Source organism: Chrysoperla carnea, chromosome X (genome assembly GCF_905475395.1).
Source record: "Chrysoperla carnea chromosome X, inChrCarn1.1, whole genome shotgun sequence".
NCBI lineage: Eukaryota > Metazoa > Arthropoda > Insecta > Neuroptera > Chrysopidae > Chrysoperla > Chrysoperla carnea.
Genome location: NC_058342.1, coordinates 14,242,335 through 14,262,298, shown reverse-complemented (window position 1 = coordinate 14,262,298; position 19,964 = coordinate 14,242,335). Strand labels below are relative to the sequence as shown.

Genomic DNA, 19,964 nt, shown 5'->3' with positions numbered 1-19,964 from the left:
TCACGTTATTTTTATTTTTAAATCTCAAAGTGTGGTTATATTTACATCCGAGTTTAATATTTCTTACACCAGCTTCTTGTGGCGCTCATAATAAAAGTGAAACGTTGCCAAGTCTTAAGTCATGGCGACAAAAAAATTTTTTTTTAATTTCAGTTTAATTTTTCTCTTCAGGACGGACGGTTGCATAGTGTTTTTATAATTTTATTGACTTACTACAAGTATTATCTTTCTTATTTATAGTTTTTTTTCATATGAAAAGTTCTTTAACATATTTATATTTGATGATTTATCGTCAAGACTACCCATTTCTCCATAAGAGCAATGTTATTTATGTCAATTTTTAATAATTATTTTCTTAAAAATTTGCCCGGTTACCTATGCTGAAATTTTAACAGCAAATTCTTTGAGAGCAATAATTATGTCAATTTTTTGACAGCAATAAGTAAGACTAAGATAGAAGATATTTGTTATGCATTTTATCACATTGGTTATAAATCATTTAGTACGAAACAAATGTGAATCGTGATTTTAAAATGAAAAGCCCTATACAGATGGCGCATTTTAAAACAGGCTGTATAATTTATTATAACGGGTGTAACAAAAACCCAAACGTACAAAAATATAAACGTCGAATGGTTACATTATAAGAACAAATATTTCAGACAAATGTTTATTGGCTCAAAAAACAGTAAAAATTCAGGTTCATGGTCGAAAAGAGATAAAAGAACACTTTAAATTAGAAATTTATTTCTTATACAAAATCTTTTGAATACCGAATATATTCAGTAGAAATTGAATACTGTCACATCTACTATCGTTAAAGTAAGGATTTGTATTAGAAATGGAACTATAAATAATAAACACTGTAGAATTATAATAAAAATCTTTTTATTGTATAAATATTTCACAAAAAAATTTCTTTCAATAATATACGGAAATGCCTTTATCACAAATTGTATAAAAATTGTATATTTTCAAAATATCTATTTATATGTAAAATAACCATAGAGATAATACCATAGAGCTGCAAAGTTGCCGCTCAAATGGTTGATCGCGGTAGAGACTTCTACACCTACAACTTCTGTCTCTTTCTACCGCTCTCACTGCGGTCAAGAATTCATTTATTGCGTTTCCTAGGTCTATACAGCTCTATGATATTATCTCTATAAAAATAACCCTAAATAATTTATACATAATACTCTTTTAAAATAAGTTTCGATTTTAAGTTATGTTTATTTATTATCGATCACTTGAGAACTTATTATATAAAAATATATCATAATCAACCTGTCTACGAAATACTACGTGGACAGGCTAATTAATTTAACGAAAATGAACTGAATTAAATTATTGATAAATTTTTAAAAAACAAGTTCATATAATTAATTAATAACTAGATATGGTGGCACATATTGGTTGATAAAAATTAAAATTGTCATAGAATTTGTAAACTTATGTATTGTAAACTTAAAAAATTTGATAATGGATAGAAAATTTTAATAAATTAACATTTAAACAAATAATTACATATATTTATTAACAAAAATTTTTCTTATGTTTAAACTGTACTTTTTTATACATAGCGAATATTGACGCGAATGCTCAGTTAGCACTGGCACTCCATCCATCGATAATCAATTTTTTTTAGATCGGAGTAAATTGGGATGATGGCTAAAACTTTTTTTGTCACTTCAGATAAAAAATTATCATTGCACGGATAGAAAATTGAAGTTGGTTTTTGAAAATCTTTAGAAGACGCAAAATATGAACGTTTAAATTCCTAATTAAGTATCGCCATAGAGATTAAATATAATACTCAGGGTGTATTCCGTAATATTCACCAGTATACTGGCCAGTGTCCATGACTTCAGAAATCGACGCCATATTGTACTGATAAAACGGTCATTCATTGTTCATTAAGAAGGAATAATGGCGTCTGAAAAAGACTTACTCGTAATTGACGAATACAATAAAAATATACATTTAAGAATATATATACACGCACTGGCCAGTATATTTCGGAACGATTCACCAGTATGGCGGCGGTTTATGACGTCATTAGAACTGACCAGTATACTGGTGAATATTACGGAACATACCCTCTGTTTTTTAATCAATTTTAACTTAACAAATTTTGTAATGGTATTAAGTCTACTTTAACATTTTAATGGGTAATGTGGCAAATTCGATATCAGTCATCTACCCAAAAGTATACCGCGATTTAAAGTAAAAAAAATTTTTAGTTCGCTTAGCATGCAAGTAGATTCACAACCTATAATTTCTCTAATATTACAAAATATAAGTAATTTCGATATTGTGATTATACGATTAGTATCGATATAAATATTATCGTGTAAAAACTATTATTTGTAAAATTATCATAATTATTTAAAACAACCTTGTTGATAAGATTTTTCATAATAGCTTTAAAATAAAAGAATATTTTCTTATTTTTTAACATTTTCTAAAAATTAATCTTTGAAAAATCACGACAATTTGTTTTTGACAAATAAAATATAAAGGACAACCCTGATAAAAAAAAATCCGATTCATGAATTGGATTGTAATTGTAAAAAAAGTTTGGATTCATTCCGCTTTATTCCAATGAAACCAATTAAAATTTTTAGTCGAAATTTAATTGAAATGAATCGGGTTTAGTCGGGAAAAAATTTCCAATTCATTCCGATTCAAACCAATAGAACAAATCGTAAATTTCTAATTGGTTGCAATTCATGAATGGGATCAAATTGGAAATTTCATATTGGGTTCTATTGGATTGAATTAGAAATCAATCGGAATGAATTGGCAATCTGAATCGGAATTCAATCGGACTTTTTTATCAGGGAAGGTAACCAAATTAATTCTTGGAAATTATGAGATTTTTCACTAAGATCATAATAGGCGCCAGGATAGAAATCGACATTTTCGATTTTTTCTACATTCGATTATAATTACGTCTCAGTAAGATTTCATCTCGCAATCGAGCACTGTTTTTTATATTAATACAGTATCAGTCTATATTTAATATAAGTCAATGCTATGCAGTTTATTTGAACAAATAAAATTCATAAATTAATTAGACCAAGAGCCTGTAAAGTTTTTTTAGAGTAGAAGAGTAATACCATAGAGCTACAAAGTCGCCGCCAAAAGGATTGATAGAAGTAGAGATACACATAAAGAAGGCGCGTATATCTGTCTTCGTCTCTCTCTTATGCATATAAGAATGAATTTTTGTCGACTTCGAGTTGAGGCATAGTTATTGAAATAAATATCCCGAGACTCGAATACTTTATTTCGAGTATCGTTGTATTTATTTCAATAACTATCTGTCTTATACGCCTAGAATTTCTGTATCTTTCTACCTAACTCACTTAGGAATTCACTTATTGCGTTTCCTATTTCTATACAGCTCTATGGTATTATCTCTATGCTCGTGGTTGATGTTATCGACCGTCATTTCATGCTTTTTTAAATATAAAATTGGTAGAAAGCCGTGAAACGTTAATTTCAACAATTAACTCAATCAATTGTTTGTTTTCACTTCTTTTCTGTTAAATTATATTCAAGTTTCTTGATTAAGAGTGTACAAAATAAATAAAAATATTATGCAATTGTTAATAATAATGGTAATTAACTACTAAAAATAAAAGGCATCGACCCTTCACATGCTAGCATCAAAATAATTTTGAATGTAATCTCAACATGTCTTTAACATGAGAAAAATAGAAATTTTGATTACGCTAGCGCATGATTTGACATAGCTTATATATAATTGCTATTTTTAAGAATATACATTCTGGAATGGTTGGAAATAATAATTACAAAAAATAATTATTGAAGATAAAGACTAGTATTAAGTTTTAAGAATATAAATCTAGTGAATATATTTGTACAATGTTATTAGCTTAAAATATGCTGTTTTACAGGATGGTGCAGTGAATATGGTGTAAAAAAAAATTCAAAAGATTTGGAGAGTGTGATGTTTTTGTCATGTGATAAATGTTGAAACTTTGGCTAAAAAGAGGTAGGTATGTCTTACTTCGACTTGGTAACCTGGCTTTGTACGCAACTATTTGCTTATACCATCCTGTATTATATATTTTACAGGAAAAATTTCGAAGGGAAATGAAAATTTTTATGCACGACATCGAGTTAATATATTTAAGTATAAGGATGAATTCTTGTTGACTTCGAGTTGAGACATAGTTATTGAAATAAATACCACGATACTCGAAATAAAATTTTATTTCGAGTATCCTGATATTTATTTCAATAACTATATTTAAGTAGTTGAAAAATGTTAGTAAAGCTTTAAATAGAAAATTAAGGCGGAGAAATTTTAATTTAATTAATTCTTGGAAATATATTTTAAGTAAATTTGAAAAAAAATTAGAACCATTGGTGTTTACCATACTAAGAGATATTTACCATACTTTAGAATAGATCATGCTCGCTAAGAAGAGTTTTTCTTTAATTTCAATAATCTCACTTTTGCACAGTCGCACACTAAGCCGACATTGAACCTAAATCACCCACTGTCGAAATCCCATAAGGATTAAGGAATGTTAGTGAACAAACAAAGCATTATCCACTAAAGACAAACTAGTTTCTTTAACTTGTTGGAATTGAACCGGACAGAGGTCGTGCGATCTAAACTGTCTTTGGAACGTTCAGCTACTGACGGGGAGGTTGCGGGTTCGAATCCAGGCAGCGGCAGTGTGAGCAATTATAATGAATAGGGCAGTAAAATTGATCGCACTCGCCGCTCGCATAAGAACGAAATACCGACTCCCCCCACATCATAACAATTTATTTGTATATGGGATGTAGTTTAAAATAAAAATAAATTAAGATTAAAAAAGAAAATGATGTGGGTGGCCTCTGTTATAGATAGATATCTGAAAAACGGAGGTTAAACCCCATAATAATAATAATAATAATTATTATTATTATTACTTGTTGGAACTGTAGCATTTTAAAAAATTCGTCGATGCTATTTTTAAACTTCGCATTATTATCTACAGATCCGAAAAGAGTTTGAATAGAAATTAATAATTTTTGGGAGATTAAATCGTACGTATAAGTATCGTCGATAGTTATCGGTCTTGGTTGTTAACCCTGATAAAAATATTCCATTCAAGAATCGAAAATTTCCAATTCAACCAATCGGAATGAATAGGATTCAATTGTAAAAAAGTTTCGATTCATTCCAATTGAAACCAATTAAATTTTTAATCGAAATGAATCGGGTTTAATTGCAACAAAAATTTCCAATTCATTCCGATTCAATCCAGTAGAACTAATCGGAAAATTTTCAATTAATTGATTGCAATTCATGAATGAGATCGAATTGGAAATTTCATAAGTGGTTCTATTGATAGTAATTTTGTGGACTTTCTCATCGATAGATATAAGAACCCTAAGAATCGAAACTCCAGAAACTCCAATGATTCTAATTTAAAATTTAAATTAAGGGTTAAATTACACCATTTAATGTTTTTAAAGAAATTTCGAATAGGAATTTGCCAACTTAATAAAATTTAATAATCTTAATAGCCTTTAAAAAATATTTTTCCATAGGAAAAAATCATCGTACATTCTGTCAAAAAATACCGGAAATTTTATAATTTGAAAAACTGTGGTAATGATTGAAAAAATATTTTTTTTCGAAAGTTGATGATCACATTAAAACGTTTAAAGTGTAGCTTCGTTCTTTTTTAATCAATCATGTCTAAAATGAGCAAAATAAATATTCTTCAATTTTTATGCTTAACGGTTTTGGAAAATAGAACATTGAGTTTTCGGAATATATATATATTTATCTATACTTTCTAAAAAAAACAAGTGAAAACAAACAATTGACTAAGTTAATTGTTGAAATTCCATGTATAGGCAGTGTTGCTAACTCTGTCACATTTCACATACATACATATCTGACATATTTAACTGATATTCTCATATAATGCGCAAGTGTTGATGCGCAATCGTTTGTTTTTTTTGACGTCATGTAAATAACAAAAGATATTCACTTTGATATTCCTATATTAATACATACTATAAAATTTGTACCTAATTAACGCCCTCGTGGGTAAACAGTGATGTTTACAAAAAAATGTTTCAAACAAAAGTTGTTTATTTTTTTGTAAGGAACATTTTTTACATTTAAACTTTTATTCTATCTCTAACGGTTTACAAGATGGGTACTACGGACCCATGACCCAATTGACCCATGTTGCTCATTTACGAACTTGACCTCACTTTTTACGTCCTAAGCACGCTGTAAAAATTTCAGCTTGATATCTCTTTTCGTTTTTGAGTAATCGTGACCACAGACGGACGGCCGGACGGCCGGACGGACGGACGGACGGACGGACAACCGGAAATGGATTAATTAGGTGATTTTATGAACACCTATACCAATTTTTTTTTTGTAGCATCAATATTTTTAGGCGTTACAAACTTGGGACTAAACTTATAATACTATGTATATTTCATATATACATGGTATAATAAGGACACTTTATACAAGTTACCCATTTTTTTTATGTTTCTTTACAGTTTGACGTCTTTTTAATGTAACAAATCCTCAAGAACAATTACTTTCTTACAGTTATTATCAAAATAAATTCTATCTCAAGTAAAAAATGTTACGGGTTATATTAAGTTATAACGCGTTTTATAAACAAGATTTGATTCTCATCAGAATATCGAGGTTGTTCCATGTCGTTTTTTCAATTTTCCGGGGGGTTGCGTTGTGGAAAAAGAAATTTTTTCAAACTTTTCTGAAATTTGACTTTATTTTGAGTTGATTGGTGAAAATCCCATCTTTCTAGCATCTATAGATCAGAAAATCGTTATTTTTGGGTGGTTTTTCGCACGCTCTCTTAACAATTAACAATCAAGCGCTTAAAATGAACATAAAAATTTTATACATATTAAAAATATTATTTTTTTCATAGATTTTTTGAGGGATGAAAATCGTAAAAATCGCGTATTTTAAAATATTACGAATTTTTTACTCGAAAACTGGAAGGTTTAGAGAAAAATGTCTAAGAACATTTTCTGTTACTTTTAACCCCAACTATATGATAAAATTTCCGAAGCGATTTGGTGAATATTACTTATTTGTTTAAAAAAATTAGTTAACATAATCCTATCGGGTTACCCACCGGGAACCTGCACTTTTACGTTCAGGAGCATGTTTTAAACGGGATCCTGCAAAAATATTCCTTGCGAAAATAAATCATGCTCAATGACGAAATTTCCGGGTCTATATGCACAAGCCTGACATATGGCACGACATCGATATCAAGAGTAGAGTCAAATTTTCTTCTTTACAAAAAGCGTTGTAACTTGAACATTTTTCAACCGATTTTAATAACCCGTAGCATTTTTTACTCGAGATAGAATGTAGTAATTGTTCTTAAGGATCTAGGGAAAAAAATCGCCAAAAAGACGCCATACTGTAAAAAACATGAAAAAAATGGGTAAATCCTATCTAGATATCTATCTTTTATAAAGTGTATTAAATTTTTTGTAAAAAGTATCCGTTGGGTGCGTGACCCCAGCGCCATCTAACGATACAACTTACGGTGGCTCTTACGCTGACATCATTTTTGAATCCCCCACCATGCCTAACGCACCCAACGAATAGATAAACCTTAAATCATATATTTTAAATAGATAAGCCCAGCGTATACCAAGTATGTATATTTTGGCTTCACAGAGTGGATTAACAAAGACAAAAATACAATATTCAAACAGCTGACGGAGAAACACGTAATACCGAAGGATGGTATTCAATGTGCATGATTGTATGATCGGAATCAGCTGCATCAATGACCTGTTTTATATTTCACATTCACAACTGCATAAAAATTTATTTTCTTTTAACGTTCAAACGAGTGACATTGTTAGATAATTTTGTGTTAATTCTATGAAAAAAATTTTTTTTAATGGTAAAATGGTAATTTGTTCAAAATATACTGTTTTAACTTTATTTAAAAGTGGTATAATCTTATTTTAAATACGCGCCAGTATATTTTGTTGTATATTAACACATGCGTATTATGCATTTATTATCCTTGTCAATCTACTTTGAGACGTGGTTCTCACTCTGTTAACAATTCCAGTAGTGTATTTTCAAAGAGATAAACATATATATTCCGAAATCTCAATGTTTTTAGTTTTCAAAACCTTTAAGCAATCGAAAATCGGTAAAAAATTGGAGGAGCTACAATTGTTTAAGTGAGCGGAGCACACGAAAAACAGTTTTTCCATAGTAACTTGAAAATTTGGGGGTGTTAGGCAATTTTGAAACACATTTTCATGTTGTACTCACCAAGACCTAGCCAGGTCGCTCGAAAAGTGCTTTCATTTTCTTTTTTGTAACACAGTGTTATTTTTGTTGAATAAATTATCAGATAATAAATGATGAATTGTATTTAAATGAGAACTCCCACGTACCCATTAAAATCGATCGAGTCAATAAAATGAAATTAAATTGCTTTAAGAGAAAGTGTCTCTTGAAAGCGAAATAATAAATTGCCGATACTTTTTTGACAGTAGTATATTTTGGGAACTAGAACAATGTGAATTTTAATTAGTTCCCAATTTCATTGGATACAAAATCTATTTTTCTACCACAAACCTTTAAAAACTGGAGTGCTTTATCACATAAAACATTTTGAAAATACTGTGTGTATCCAAAAACAATTTTTGTACCTAAATTTAAGAACAAAATTACGATAATTTTTTATTCTCTTCCATTCTAAAAGTCATATGTAATTTAACGGCAGGTAAAATTAGGGCAAGTGACCCAATACAATATGTCATGGTTGCTCCCAAACACCAAAATGAGATACTTGCAACAATTGGTCCGATTGCACGTGCCAAGGAACCTAACGACCTAAATATACCCATAACTGTACCTTTTTGAGAATGTGGACCATAATGAGATACCATTGTCGTTAAACAAGATACCACAAACGCTGTTGAAACAGCCAGGACTAAAATACCTGCATATAGACAATAATTCAGGAGTTTTGTCGCTGGAGACGAAATTCCAATTAAAATGAAACTTGGAATTAAAATCCATAAACTGTATACAGCGGCGACAACCACCTGTTGTTCTTCAAAGCGTCGTACAAAACGGCCTTGGATAACGGACATTACGATACCAATTCCAAAAAACATCCAACCTTGTTGCATTGACGTGTATCCAAATACATGATGGGTTAAAAATGTGAGGGTAAATTCGAGGCCACTGTAGATGAATAAGTACATGAAATAAACCCAACCCAATGCTTCCACTTCTTTCTTTTGTTTCTTCGATAGACCTCGAACAAGTTGAAATTTAAATAAATCGTTGACGTTTAGTAAGGAGAATGCTTCTTGTAAACTTTCTGCGAAAACTTTGTTACGTTTGCTCTGAAATTAAAGAAAAGTATGTTTGAAAATCTTCTGGTCTCAATAGGGTATTACACCCATCTTTGAAAAGTGTCTCAATTAGATTCTATAATGCTAATAAACCACTAAAAAACAAGTGCCACTAAAATGCATTTAAATTTTTAATTTTCAAATTTCACACATTTTTTATGAGATATTTCAATCTGGTTCGAGATATCCGACTATATTATGGTTAACAGCTACATGTTATTGGCTAGTTACTTGAAATTGCAGACTGTCTTACTTTTTTGAGGGGCAATTACTACTATTACCACACTCTGGATTCGTGTTTGTATATTAAATTTCCTATTAACAAGTGAAAACAAAGGTTGACTGAATTAATTGTTCAAATACCATGTATAGACAGTGTTAATTACGGATTTGTTTTTTTTCACGTCATGTAAGTAAAGAGAGATAGTCAGCCATATATACATGTCACACACACATGACTGATATTCCTATATAATACATACTATACAATGTTCGAACTTAATTTGCGCCCTCACGGGTAAACAGTGATGTTTTCGAAAAAATGTTTGAAACAAAAGTTGTTTATTTTTTTATAAGAAACATTTCTTACGTTTAAACTTTTTTTCTATCTCTAATGGTTTAGAAGATGCGTCCTACGATTTATCTATTTTGCTCATTTACGAACTCGACTTCATTTTTTACGTCCTGAGCCCGCTTTAAAAATTTTAACTTGATATCTTTTTTCGTTTTTGAGTTATCGTGATGACAGACGGAGAGACAGACAGATAGATACCGGAAATGAACAATTAAGGTGATTTTATGAATACCTATACCAAAATTTTGTTCATAGCATCAATATTTTTAATCGTTGCAAACTTGGGACTAAGCTTAGTTTACCTTGATATATTTAATATACATGGTATAAAAACACAACATAATTTTTATGTAACAAAAAATCGTACATATTATAAGGTAAATGACATTGATATATATAAAAAAATAACTAAAACAGTTGTCACTGTCATTGATAAACAACCGCCCACGTTTTATACCATGTATAAATGAAATATACATAGTATATTTAGTTTAGTCTCAAGTTTGAACGCTTAAAAATATTGATGCTACGAAAACAATTTTGGTATAGGTGTTCATAGAATCATTAGTCCATTTCCGGTTTTCGGTCTGTCCGTCTGTCGCCACGATTACTCAAAAACGAAAAGAGATATCAAGCTGAATTTTTTTATAGCGTGCTGAGGACGTAAAAAGTGAGGTCAATTGGGTCTTGGGTTCGTAAGACCCATCTTGCAAACCGTTAGAGATAGAACAAAAGTTTAAGCATAAAAAATGTTCCTTATAAAAAAATAAAAACTTTTTTTTAAAACATTTTTTCGTAAACATCATCACTGTTTACCCGTGAGAGCGCAAATTGTAAAGTATGTATTATATGGGTATATCAGTTATATATGTGTGGCATGTATATATGTGTGATGTGACAGAGTAATCAACACTGTCTATACATGGTGTTTCAACAATTAACTCAGTCAATTGTTTGTTTTCACTTGTTTTGTCAACAAATTTGTTTAAATAGTTTATTTTAAAAGTTAAGGTCAAATTTTCCTGTCATTTAATTTTTATTCAATGTATATATGAAATACAACGTGTTTTGTTATTAACTGCAGAAACCTAACTTCCCAAAATAAGCTCATCAAGAGCAACAAAAAAATTCTATTATTCTGAGAAAATAATAATTATAAGTAAAAAATTTATCATTGGACATAAGCAAACAAACCACACCCATTTTCACATAGTTTGTTTGTTTATGTACAATAATTTAATGTTTTTGCAAAATAATATAATCCAATTAAATCATGTTATAATTTTTAAAAATCCCTACCTCAGTTGAATATTATTTTAAAAAATTTACTAATATCTTCTGATTATCATTGGCTACTGGTTATCGAATGATAGTCTGTGAATAATCAAATTTATCAATGTTTGTCATACCTGTAGCTCCCAAATTAGGGCTCCAATCCAAATTTGGAAAAGAGTTTTTTTGTTGCTCTTGATGAGCTTATTTTGGGAAGTCTTTGGGAAAGTTTCTGCATTTAATAACAGAATACGTTGTATATCAAGGTATACTAAGTTTAGTCCCAAGTTTGTAAAAAATTTTGGTATAGGTGTTCATAAAATCACCTAGTTAGTCCATTTCCGATTGTCCACCTGTCTGTCTACCCGTACCTGTCTGCCGCTATTTTATGCCATTTTGTCCTACGGGGTTAAATTTTTTTTAAATTGTAGCATTTTTTATTATCTTTCGATTTCATAACAAGATAAATTGACTCGTTGACCTATATTTTTGCGAAAGACGGAAAATTTATCATTTTTTGGAAATAATTGTTTCCCGGGTCCATTGACTGGCAGTTTTTGAGTTTGGCTTCAGAAAATTATTCTTAAAAAAAGTCTATACAGTTTAAAGTGGAACTTTTTAGTTTTAACCCCCGCGCCGTTGGGGGGAAAGTGGGTGTAAGGAATAAATATCTTTTAAAAGATTTTAAAAAAAAAAACAAAATAGTTTAAAATGCTAAAAGTGACGAATGCGAAAGTGATGTTTATTCAACTAAATGGGCAAAAAAAGGAGGTTGGAGATTTAACACAGCCAAACGACACTTTCTTGGCATTAACTATCAATAATTTCTAACTAACAACTAACAACTTAACATTATGAGATCCGTAAAGCCTTCAAAGCCGCGAAAAAAATGTTATTTCGATATGAAAACGAGAAGGGATTTTCAAATTACATACAAATTTTCAACCTTCTTAGAGTTACGTAAAACCTTAAAAACGCCGAAAAAAGTTATTTTAACGTTGACAATCGCTGATAATTGTCTACCAAGTTGCTGAAATCTACCTTTTAAACTAAAGGGGCCGCTGGAGGTGCTTAAGTATTTAAAATACTCCCGGTCTTTGTCTGTTGAGCAAAGAAACGATGCGTAAGTCTATATTTTCGGTTAAAAATATGACTAATAAGATTAATTATTAATTATTAGTTAATAGATTTAACAATTAATTATTTTAAAAATTTTTATAATTAATAACAAAGCTGACAAAATTGTATGCAAAAATTTTTATTGCAGTCTCGTCTTGATGAATTATGTAAGTGGCAAATATGATACACGCATTTTTAATATTAGTCATGTTAGGAATTTTTCTTACCAATGACTTACCACAGAGTGTCCCGGCAATTTAGTTAACTTCGTTATCAACTTGCTACAAACTGGATAAAAATTGCTATGTTGGTTGAGTTAATGCCAAGGATGTACCTTTTGGGGATACCAACTTCTCAGCACCTCCACTCTTTTTTTTGTATGGCACAAAATCACAATTTTAAGCAGTTTTGTTTGAAGGCATTTTATATTTTTGACAAGACAAAAACATATTCCAATAAAAAGCATCTAACAGTCAGAAACATTAAATGAGGGGAAAATGTGACCAGTTATGGAGCTCTGCCGCATAATATTTTTTTATTTCCATATAATACATACTATACAATTTGCACCTAATTTGCGCCGTCGTGGGTAAACAGTGATGTTACAAAAAAATGTTTCAAAAAAAAGTTGTTTATTTTTATATAAGGAATATTTTTTTCATTTAAACTTTTGTTCTATCTCTAATGGTTTACAAGATGGGTCCTACGGACCCAAGACCCAATTGACCTGTGTTGCTCATTTACGAACTCGACCTCACTTTTAATGTCTTAAGCTTTTATGTAAATATTTCAGCTTGATATCATTTTTCGTTTTTGAGTTATCGTGTCGGCAGACAGACGGACCGACGAACAGACAACCGAAAATGGACTAATTAGGTGATTTTATGAACACCTAAACCAAAATTTTGCTCGTAGAATCAATATTTTTAAGCGTTACAAACTTGGGACTAAGTTAATATACCTTGTTATATTTCATAAATAAATGGTATAAAAACCAAACTGGTGCGTAACACTTTTAGACCATGTGTCTATTTTACTTTGAATTGAAGGATAAATCATGGAAATGATAAAGGAATAAGGAGGATTTCGCGGATTAACAGAAAAACAGGTTCGAGAAATCCCTGTATATAATAGATATGAAAGTAAGGATGTTTGTTTGTTTTTTGTATGTTACGATTTCATGCAACAACTACCGAATGAATTTGAATGAAACTACACACCAATAAAGATCATACATCATAATAACACATGTGCTATAATTTATAAAAGTATATATTTAAAAAATTCAATTTCACTACGCCATGTACGAGATCATTTTGAAACATAAACATTTCTGTAAAAATGGTGATAAAATTCAAGGCTACCTGTTCTGATACACACAATAAATTAAGATTTTATAACATTTAAAAAAATTTGCAATCTGTACATATTTTACGTATGCAAAACAATCCCAGTCCCTATTTCGAGTGTTATGGAACGGGGTTAAGTGAGAACAAGAAAGATGGAGGCTATAACTTGGTGGTCTTTATTTTTAAACCCAGCGAAGGGGGCAGGTATCAAGCTAGTAATATATAAGATATGAATAAATAGTGAGACACCCTGTATTACGGCCTTGTGAATTTTCCACAGTTGAATAAACAGCTTTCACTTACAATTAATCAACATAAACCAATAAACAAAGCATATTTGTCTTCATTTACATTTCATATAAATTCCACTGTGCACATAGAGAGAAAACCAAAATACATTTTCATGATTAAGGCAGTGCGATCACACAACCGAAGATCCAGAAAATATTAAGAGACAATATGTACTTTATATAAGCATTTTAATTTCTTCATGCTTCAGCTTTAAGGTAGTATGGGTCGTCAACAGACTATCTTTTTTTCAAAATTTAATACACACATTACCATAATTTATCATAATAATTAAACTGATTTTATAACAATTAATAATACATAAAAATAAATAGTATTTTGGACCATTCATTTGATAAGTTATTGTAATTATAATTCCTATATTATCGAAATATTATACTCTAGAAATCTTCTGTATCATAATGAAAATAATAGATTTGGCAACGTTACAACGGTTTAAAGCGCCAAGTTATGGTTCTTTAAAATTTTCTGAGTCGATTGTTTATTTTATAAAAACAATTTTTTGTGACATATTAATTGAACTTGTCAACCGATGTCAACGACATCTGTTAATGATTTTTAAAGTTATCATACGCATAATGAAACATACGGAAATTACAATATGAATTATGATTAATCGTTAATATTTTTTGATAATGATCGATAACATATGTTTTATATATATATATATATATATAAATTTTTTAAATTATGTGAACACAGACAGCTATTTGGAAATATGATAATTTTGGTCTTGTATAAAAAATAACGCACGGGATTACATTGAGTCAATATAAAAACTACGATTTTTAATATTTCAATATTTCATTAAAAAAAATCGATAAAGCATCCTCAAACTTGAATAAAACATTATTTAGATGCTTATCTTTAATATAATAAAAATAAGTTTATTTTTATATTTTACCTATACTACCTTAAGTTTATTTTGTTACAAGAAAATCTGGTTCATTGAACGATAAATTTCATCTTTTATATAACTTTGGGCAAAATTTCAAAAACTACACGTCCAATAAGCTTTTGCCCTAAATTTGAAAAATTGGTTTAAACGTTACATTAGTATCTGACTTACACCATGAACGCATGGGCGTCGACAAGGAGGGCACGTAGGGGCAGCTGCCCCTCTCTAGAGATTCACAAAAATGGTTCAAAGCACCCACTTGCTTTAAAAAAAGTAAAATTCTACTTAATTTAAAATCAGTTAACGGATATGTTTAGTACGAAATTAGAATCAATCAAGCTACCTAAAAATTTTTAACTAACCATCTTTTATAGTTTTTGAGAAAAAGGAACTAAATTTTTGCCCTAATTTAGACTCTCACGGAAAAAAAAAGTTATTTAAGAAAAAATGTTTCAAACAAAAGTTGTTCACTTTTTAATATAAAACAATTTGACATTTAAACTTTTGATTTTTCTCCTGCGGTTTACGCGGTTTATGTGCCAATTTACGAACTCAAGCTCAAAAAAAATCAGGTCGGTATCTCTTTTCGTTTTTGATTTTTCATGTAAACGGGCAGACAAACGGAAATGGGCTAATTATTTTAATTTTATAAGTACCTATATCAAAAATTTGTTTGTAGCATCAATATTTCTAAGCGTTACAAATTTGGGATTAAACTTAATATACTCTGATATATTTCATATATAGGGTACAAAAACTAAATAAAATCATTTTTGACAATTTTTTAGGAAAAAGCCGCCCATACGATAAAAGGGGTAAAAAAAGGAATTTTTTTACCCCTGAGAAAGGTTTTCAGGAAAATTAATGGTAAAATAGGTCTAATTTTAAAATTAAAATAAATTTTCGCGTTTTATCTTCTTTATTTTTAATTGTACCTACAATTCATACTTTTCCCATTCTCCAAGCACAACTTGTCCCCAACTTTGCAATCGGCTGGCGCCCTTGCAAGAAAGTATTATTTAAAAAAAAACTATTTACCTTACGAATTTTGCATTTTAAAAAACCATTTCGAATTTACTTCTTAAACGGTGTAGAGTGTCATGGCGTCTTGAATGACATCAATCCATGACATATAATAATTTTTGTATATGCATGTTTACATGTATTTGTAAGTTACATGTTTTTGTATTTGTAAGCTTGCATAGCCTTTAAGGTGACGTAGTACCTTCAAAGTATCTCACTGTCAGAAAAAATGCCACAGTTAAAACATTCTAAGCGTACTCATCATATGTTATGTTATAATAGTAACACTTAGAATGTTTTAAAACGAGCATTTTTTCTGACATTGAGTATACATCTGACTGGTGTTAGCTATCACGTGATCGGATGTATAATTTTAAAGAATTTATTTTTTTTAAATAATAATCCTTAAATAATATAATATAAATAATATAATCCTTATATTTTTTAATTAATTTTGTGTTTTATTATTTATTTATTTATTTTTTTTTTTTTTTATGTTTTATCCAACCGATTTATTCTTAATGAACAAAAGCCTATTGTCAAAAAAAGTCCGGTTTTTTTATTTGTTGGGTCAGAATTATCCTACAAAATAATTTGTATCCAAATTTTTCCCGATTTTTTAAAATTTCTTAAGGGGTTCCCTATAAAAAAATCGAGAAAATGACAAAAAAATATTGTTTATTATATAATGAAGGATGATATATAGGATAATTTAGACCCAAAAATACAAAAAGGGGGTCTATTTAGCGATTGGGTGCCTCAGTTGTATGTATATGTAAAAATATTTCAAAGTGAATTAGGGGGGTGTTCCGTCCACTCAATTCGAAAATATCCCTATACTTATTTCTTCAGGACATTATAAAGAATCACTTTTTGGCATTATTCACGGACGGCGGATAATAATAAGATTCAGTATATGTAAAAATATTTCAAAGTGATTTAGGGGGGTGTTCCGTCCTCTCAATTCGAAAATACCTCTATACATATTTCTTCAAGACATTATAAGGAATCATTTTTTAACCGAATTAGTGGACGGATCCAAACTTTTTTTTTTTAATATTTTCAGTTAATAACTAGTTGAAACTTCAGTTACATTGGGTGCGTAATTTTTGACCATATCAACTAAAATTCTGTATGAAAAGCTTTTTCATTATGGAGCGATTATTTTGGAGAAATTCCTCCGGAATACGTCCTTTTGCATAGGCCTTTAATCGATATCTCATAAACTAATCATCTAATCGACAAAAGACCCATAATCTATCTACACTAGGTGCCGTAATTGCACTCCCTTAATTTTAAAAATAAAAAATTTACTTACCGGTGGTAATGTTTCCTTGTACGCAAAAATTACAAACACCAAATCCATCGCTGACAACAAGAATGCAAATAATGCTGGATAAATATACCATTGACCAGTCTGTGCCCGGGCCCAATGTGCAAAAGCAGCACCAATAATTGGTCCCAAAATAAAACCTAATGAAAATGCAATACCAACTAACGCCATATTTCGCCCACGTGCTTTACGACCAGTGATATCCGCAATGATAGCCATACTTAACGATATATTCCCTTTCGAAATACCACCAACAAATCGTGCTAGTACAAAGAGCAGCATATTCGATGAAAGTGCCCATAAAACGTGTGAAAGTGTTATTCCAATCTATAAATAAAAAACAAAAAATATTAACAATAGAGTTGAATAATTAATTTATACCCTGTACATACTAAGTTCAATAGCGGTATTTAATTTTTTATTGGGATTTGTGACAAATCTGTTAAATTTATGAAAAATTAAACTGAGCTATATTTGACTTGAAAATGCGCATGTTTCGAAATTAAAAATTGCGTTTTAAAAAGAAATTTAATAGATTTCCTTTCTTTAAAAAAAAAATTGACAACTGAAGTAGCATTCCATCCTTTTCGATAAAATTTTTGGAACTTCTGGTAGGGTACGCCTTGAATACAAATTATCGAACTATTATGTTGGGCAGTCTAAAATTTAAGCTCGGCATTTATTTTGGTGCCCAAAAATATAGCTAGTGTAATAAAATTAGGTTTCTAAAGACAGCTTTTATGAATATGAAGGGGGGAATTTAGCTAAAGCCAGATATCCATGTTTTACCATTCTCTTCCATTTTTGTCAGTCCAACAAAATGAGTACAAATTCAGTATGGCCACAAAAATAGATAAGTTAAAAAAAAGAAGAGTTTTTCGAAAGAATTTTCTAGAATTTTTTTCGTTTACGAGAATCTTTCACAAAATCACTAGTTGAAGCTACCTGCAAATTTGAAACTCTCAATCTTTTATGGTTTGGGAGAAAATGGTCACCAAGTTTTATCCTTATTTGCGCCCTCATGGGTACACAGTTATGCTTACGAAAAAATGATTCAAACAAAAGTTGTTAATCTTTTTATAAGGAATAACTTTTACATTTAAACTTTTGTTCTATCTCTAACGGCTTACAAGACCCAACTTTTTACGTCCTGAGCACGCTATAAAATTTTAGCTTGATATTTCTTTTCATTTTTTAATAATCATGTCCACAGACAGGCTAATTAGGTGATTTTATGAATACCTATACCAAGATTTTGTTCGTATCACTAATATTTCTAAGCGTTACAAACTTGGGGCTAAAATTAGTATACCTGATATATATTTCATATACACAGGGTATAAAATATAGATTGCTGTCCACGAAAATGCGAAAATTCAATATGCCTACAGAAAATTGTTATTTCTTTATGAATTAAACACTTTCCCCATTTACATTTGGATTGAGCATGTTTTCCTCAAAGGTAACCTAAAAATTTAGCTTTTCATAAATTACCTCCTGAAGAAAATGCATTCTATTACGTCAAACTGCATCCATTTTCAATAATTTGGATTAGCCTTGTTTTGTTAAATTTACAGGACCTCTGTTTTACATATCTGTCAGTATATGGATGTAAAATTTGTTTTGAAAATTAAAAGATAACATGTACATTTTCGGCTGTCTAATATCTACAGGGATTTCCCCCTTATCTGAATTAGATTATACACCAGTAAGTTTTCCCCCCTCGACATTTTATTTCAACATTTATAAAACCGCAAAAGTAATGGCAAAATATTTTTATAAACATTTAGTTTTTTTCAAATTAAAAGATCAAATTAACGTTTTCTTATTGATCCGGGTTTGATTCATTAGAGACCCAATACCACAATTTAACCATGCAACAGTAATAAGACTAAATTTATGCCAGATTTATACACACACAAAAAAAATATTGAATTCACTTACCATACATAGAATCAACAGCGGTTTACGTCCAAAACGATCTGATAAAGCTCCAATCATTGGCGAAGCAATAAATTGTAAAAAACTAAACATTGAACCCAAAACACCACCAAACAACACCGAATTAAACCTTTCCGGTACACCAAATTTTGTTTGACACCATTCTAAATTCGTCGTTAAAACTTTATACAACCAATCGTTCTCCTGCGATCGATAATGATCCAGCAACGCAGGGAATAATGGTAAAATCATTGTAAACGCCAATAAATCCAGTAGCAACGAAATGAAAAGTATGATAATTGTACGATCTTTAGGTGGACTCGGAGGCACTACAGTAGCCCGTTTATTCGGCTTTTTATCATTTTTAATAACGTTATTATTTTTTTCGGCCATCATTTCGGTTTTTTTTTGGATCTGTAGTTCGTATGGTGTGGAGACAAGAAGATGACGTTGATGTTGAACTAAATTTGGAAAATTAGAAAGTTAATCTTTGTAATGTAATATGTGAGAGGAAATATCACTTACCAAATATATCGCACCCCACTAATATAAATGTAAACTTGTTAATTAAAATAAATTATTTTCAAAATGAATTTATGTTAAAAAATAAATTTTGATTTTAAAAAAATTTGTAGAGAGATAAAATGCATCCTCAACTTTGGTGGGAAGTTTTATTAAAAAATTTCAACATTTTTTTTCTCTAAAGAA

The 19,964-nt window shown here is 29.9% G+C and overlaps 1 protein-coding gene across 1 annotated transcript; it reads right to left on the bottom strand.

Annotated features, from left to right (window-relative positions):
• Positions 1–8,742: 8,742 nt before the first annotated feature.
• LOC123302949 (major facilitator superfamily domain-containing protein 10) lies at positions 8,743–19,882 on the bottom strand. Its single transcript, XM_044886042.1, has 4 exons — positions 19,782–19,882; positions 19,260–19,717; positions 17,301–17,642; positions 8,743–9,429 (listed from the first exon to the last, which is right to left on the bottom strand). The coding sequence occupies exons 2-4, from the start codon at positions 19,650–19,652 to the stop codon at positions 8,743–8,745; spliced, it is 1,422 nt and encodes a 473-aa protein (XP_044741977.1). The 5' UTR covers positions 19,653–19,717; positions 19,782–19,882.
• Positions 19,883–19,964: the final 82 nt, after the last annotated feature.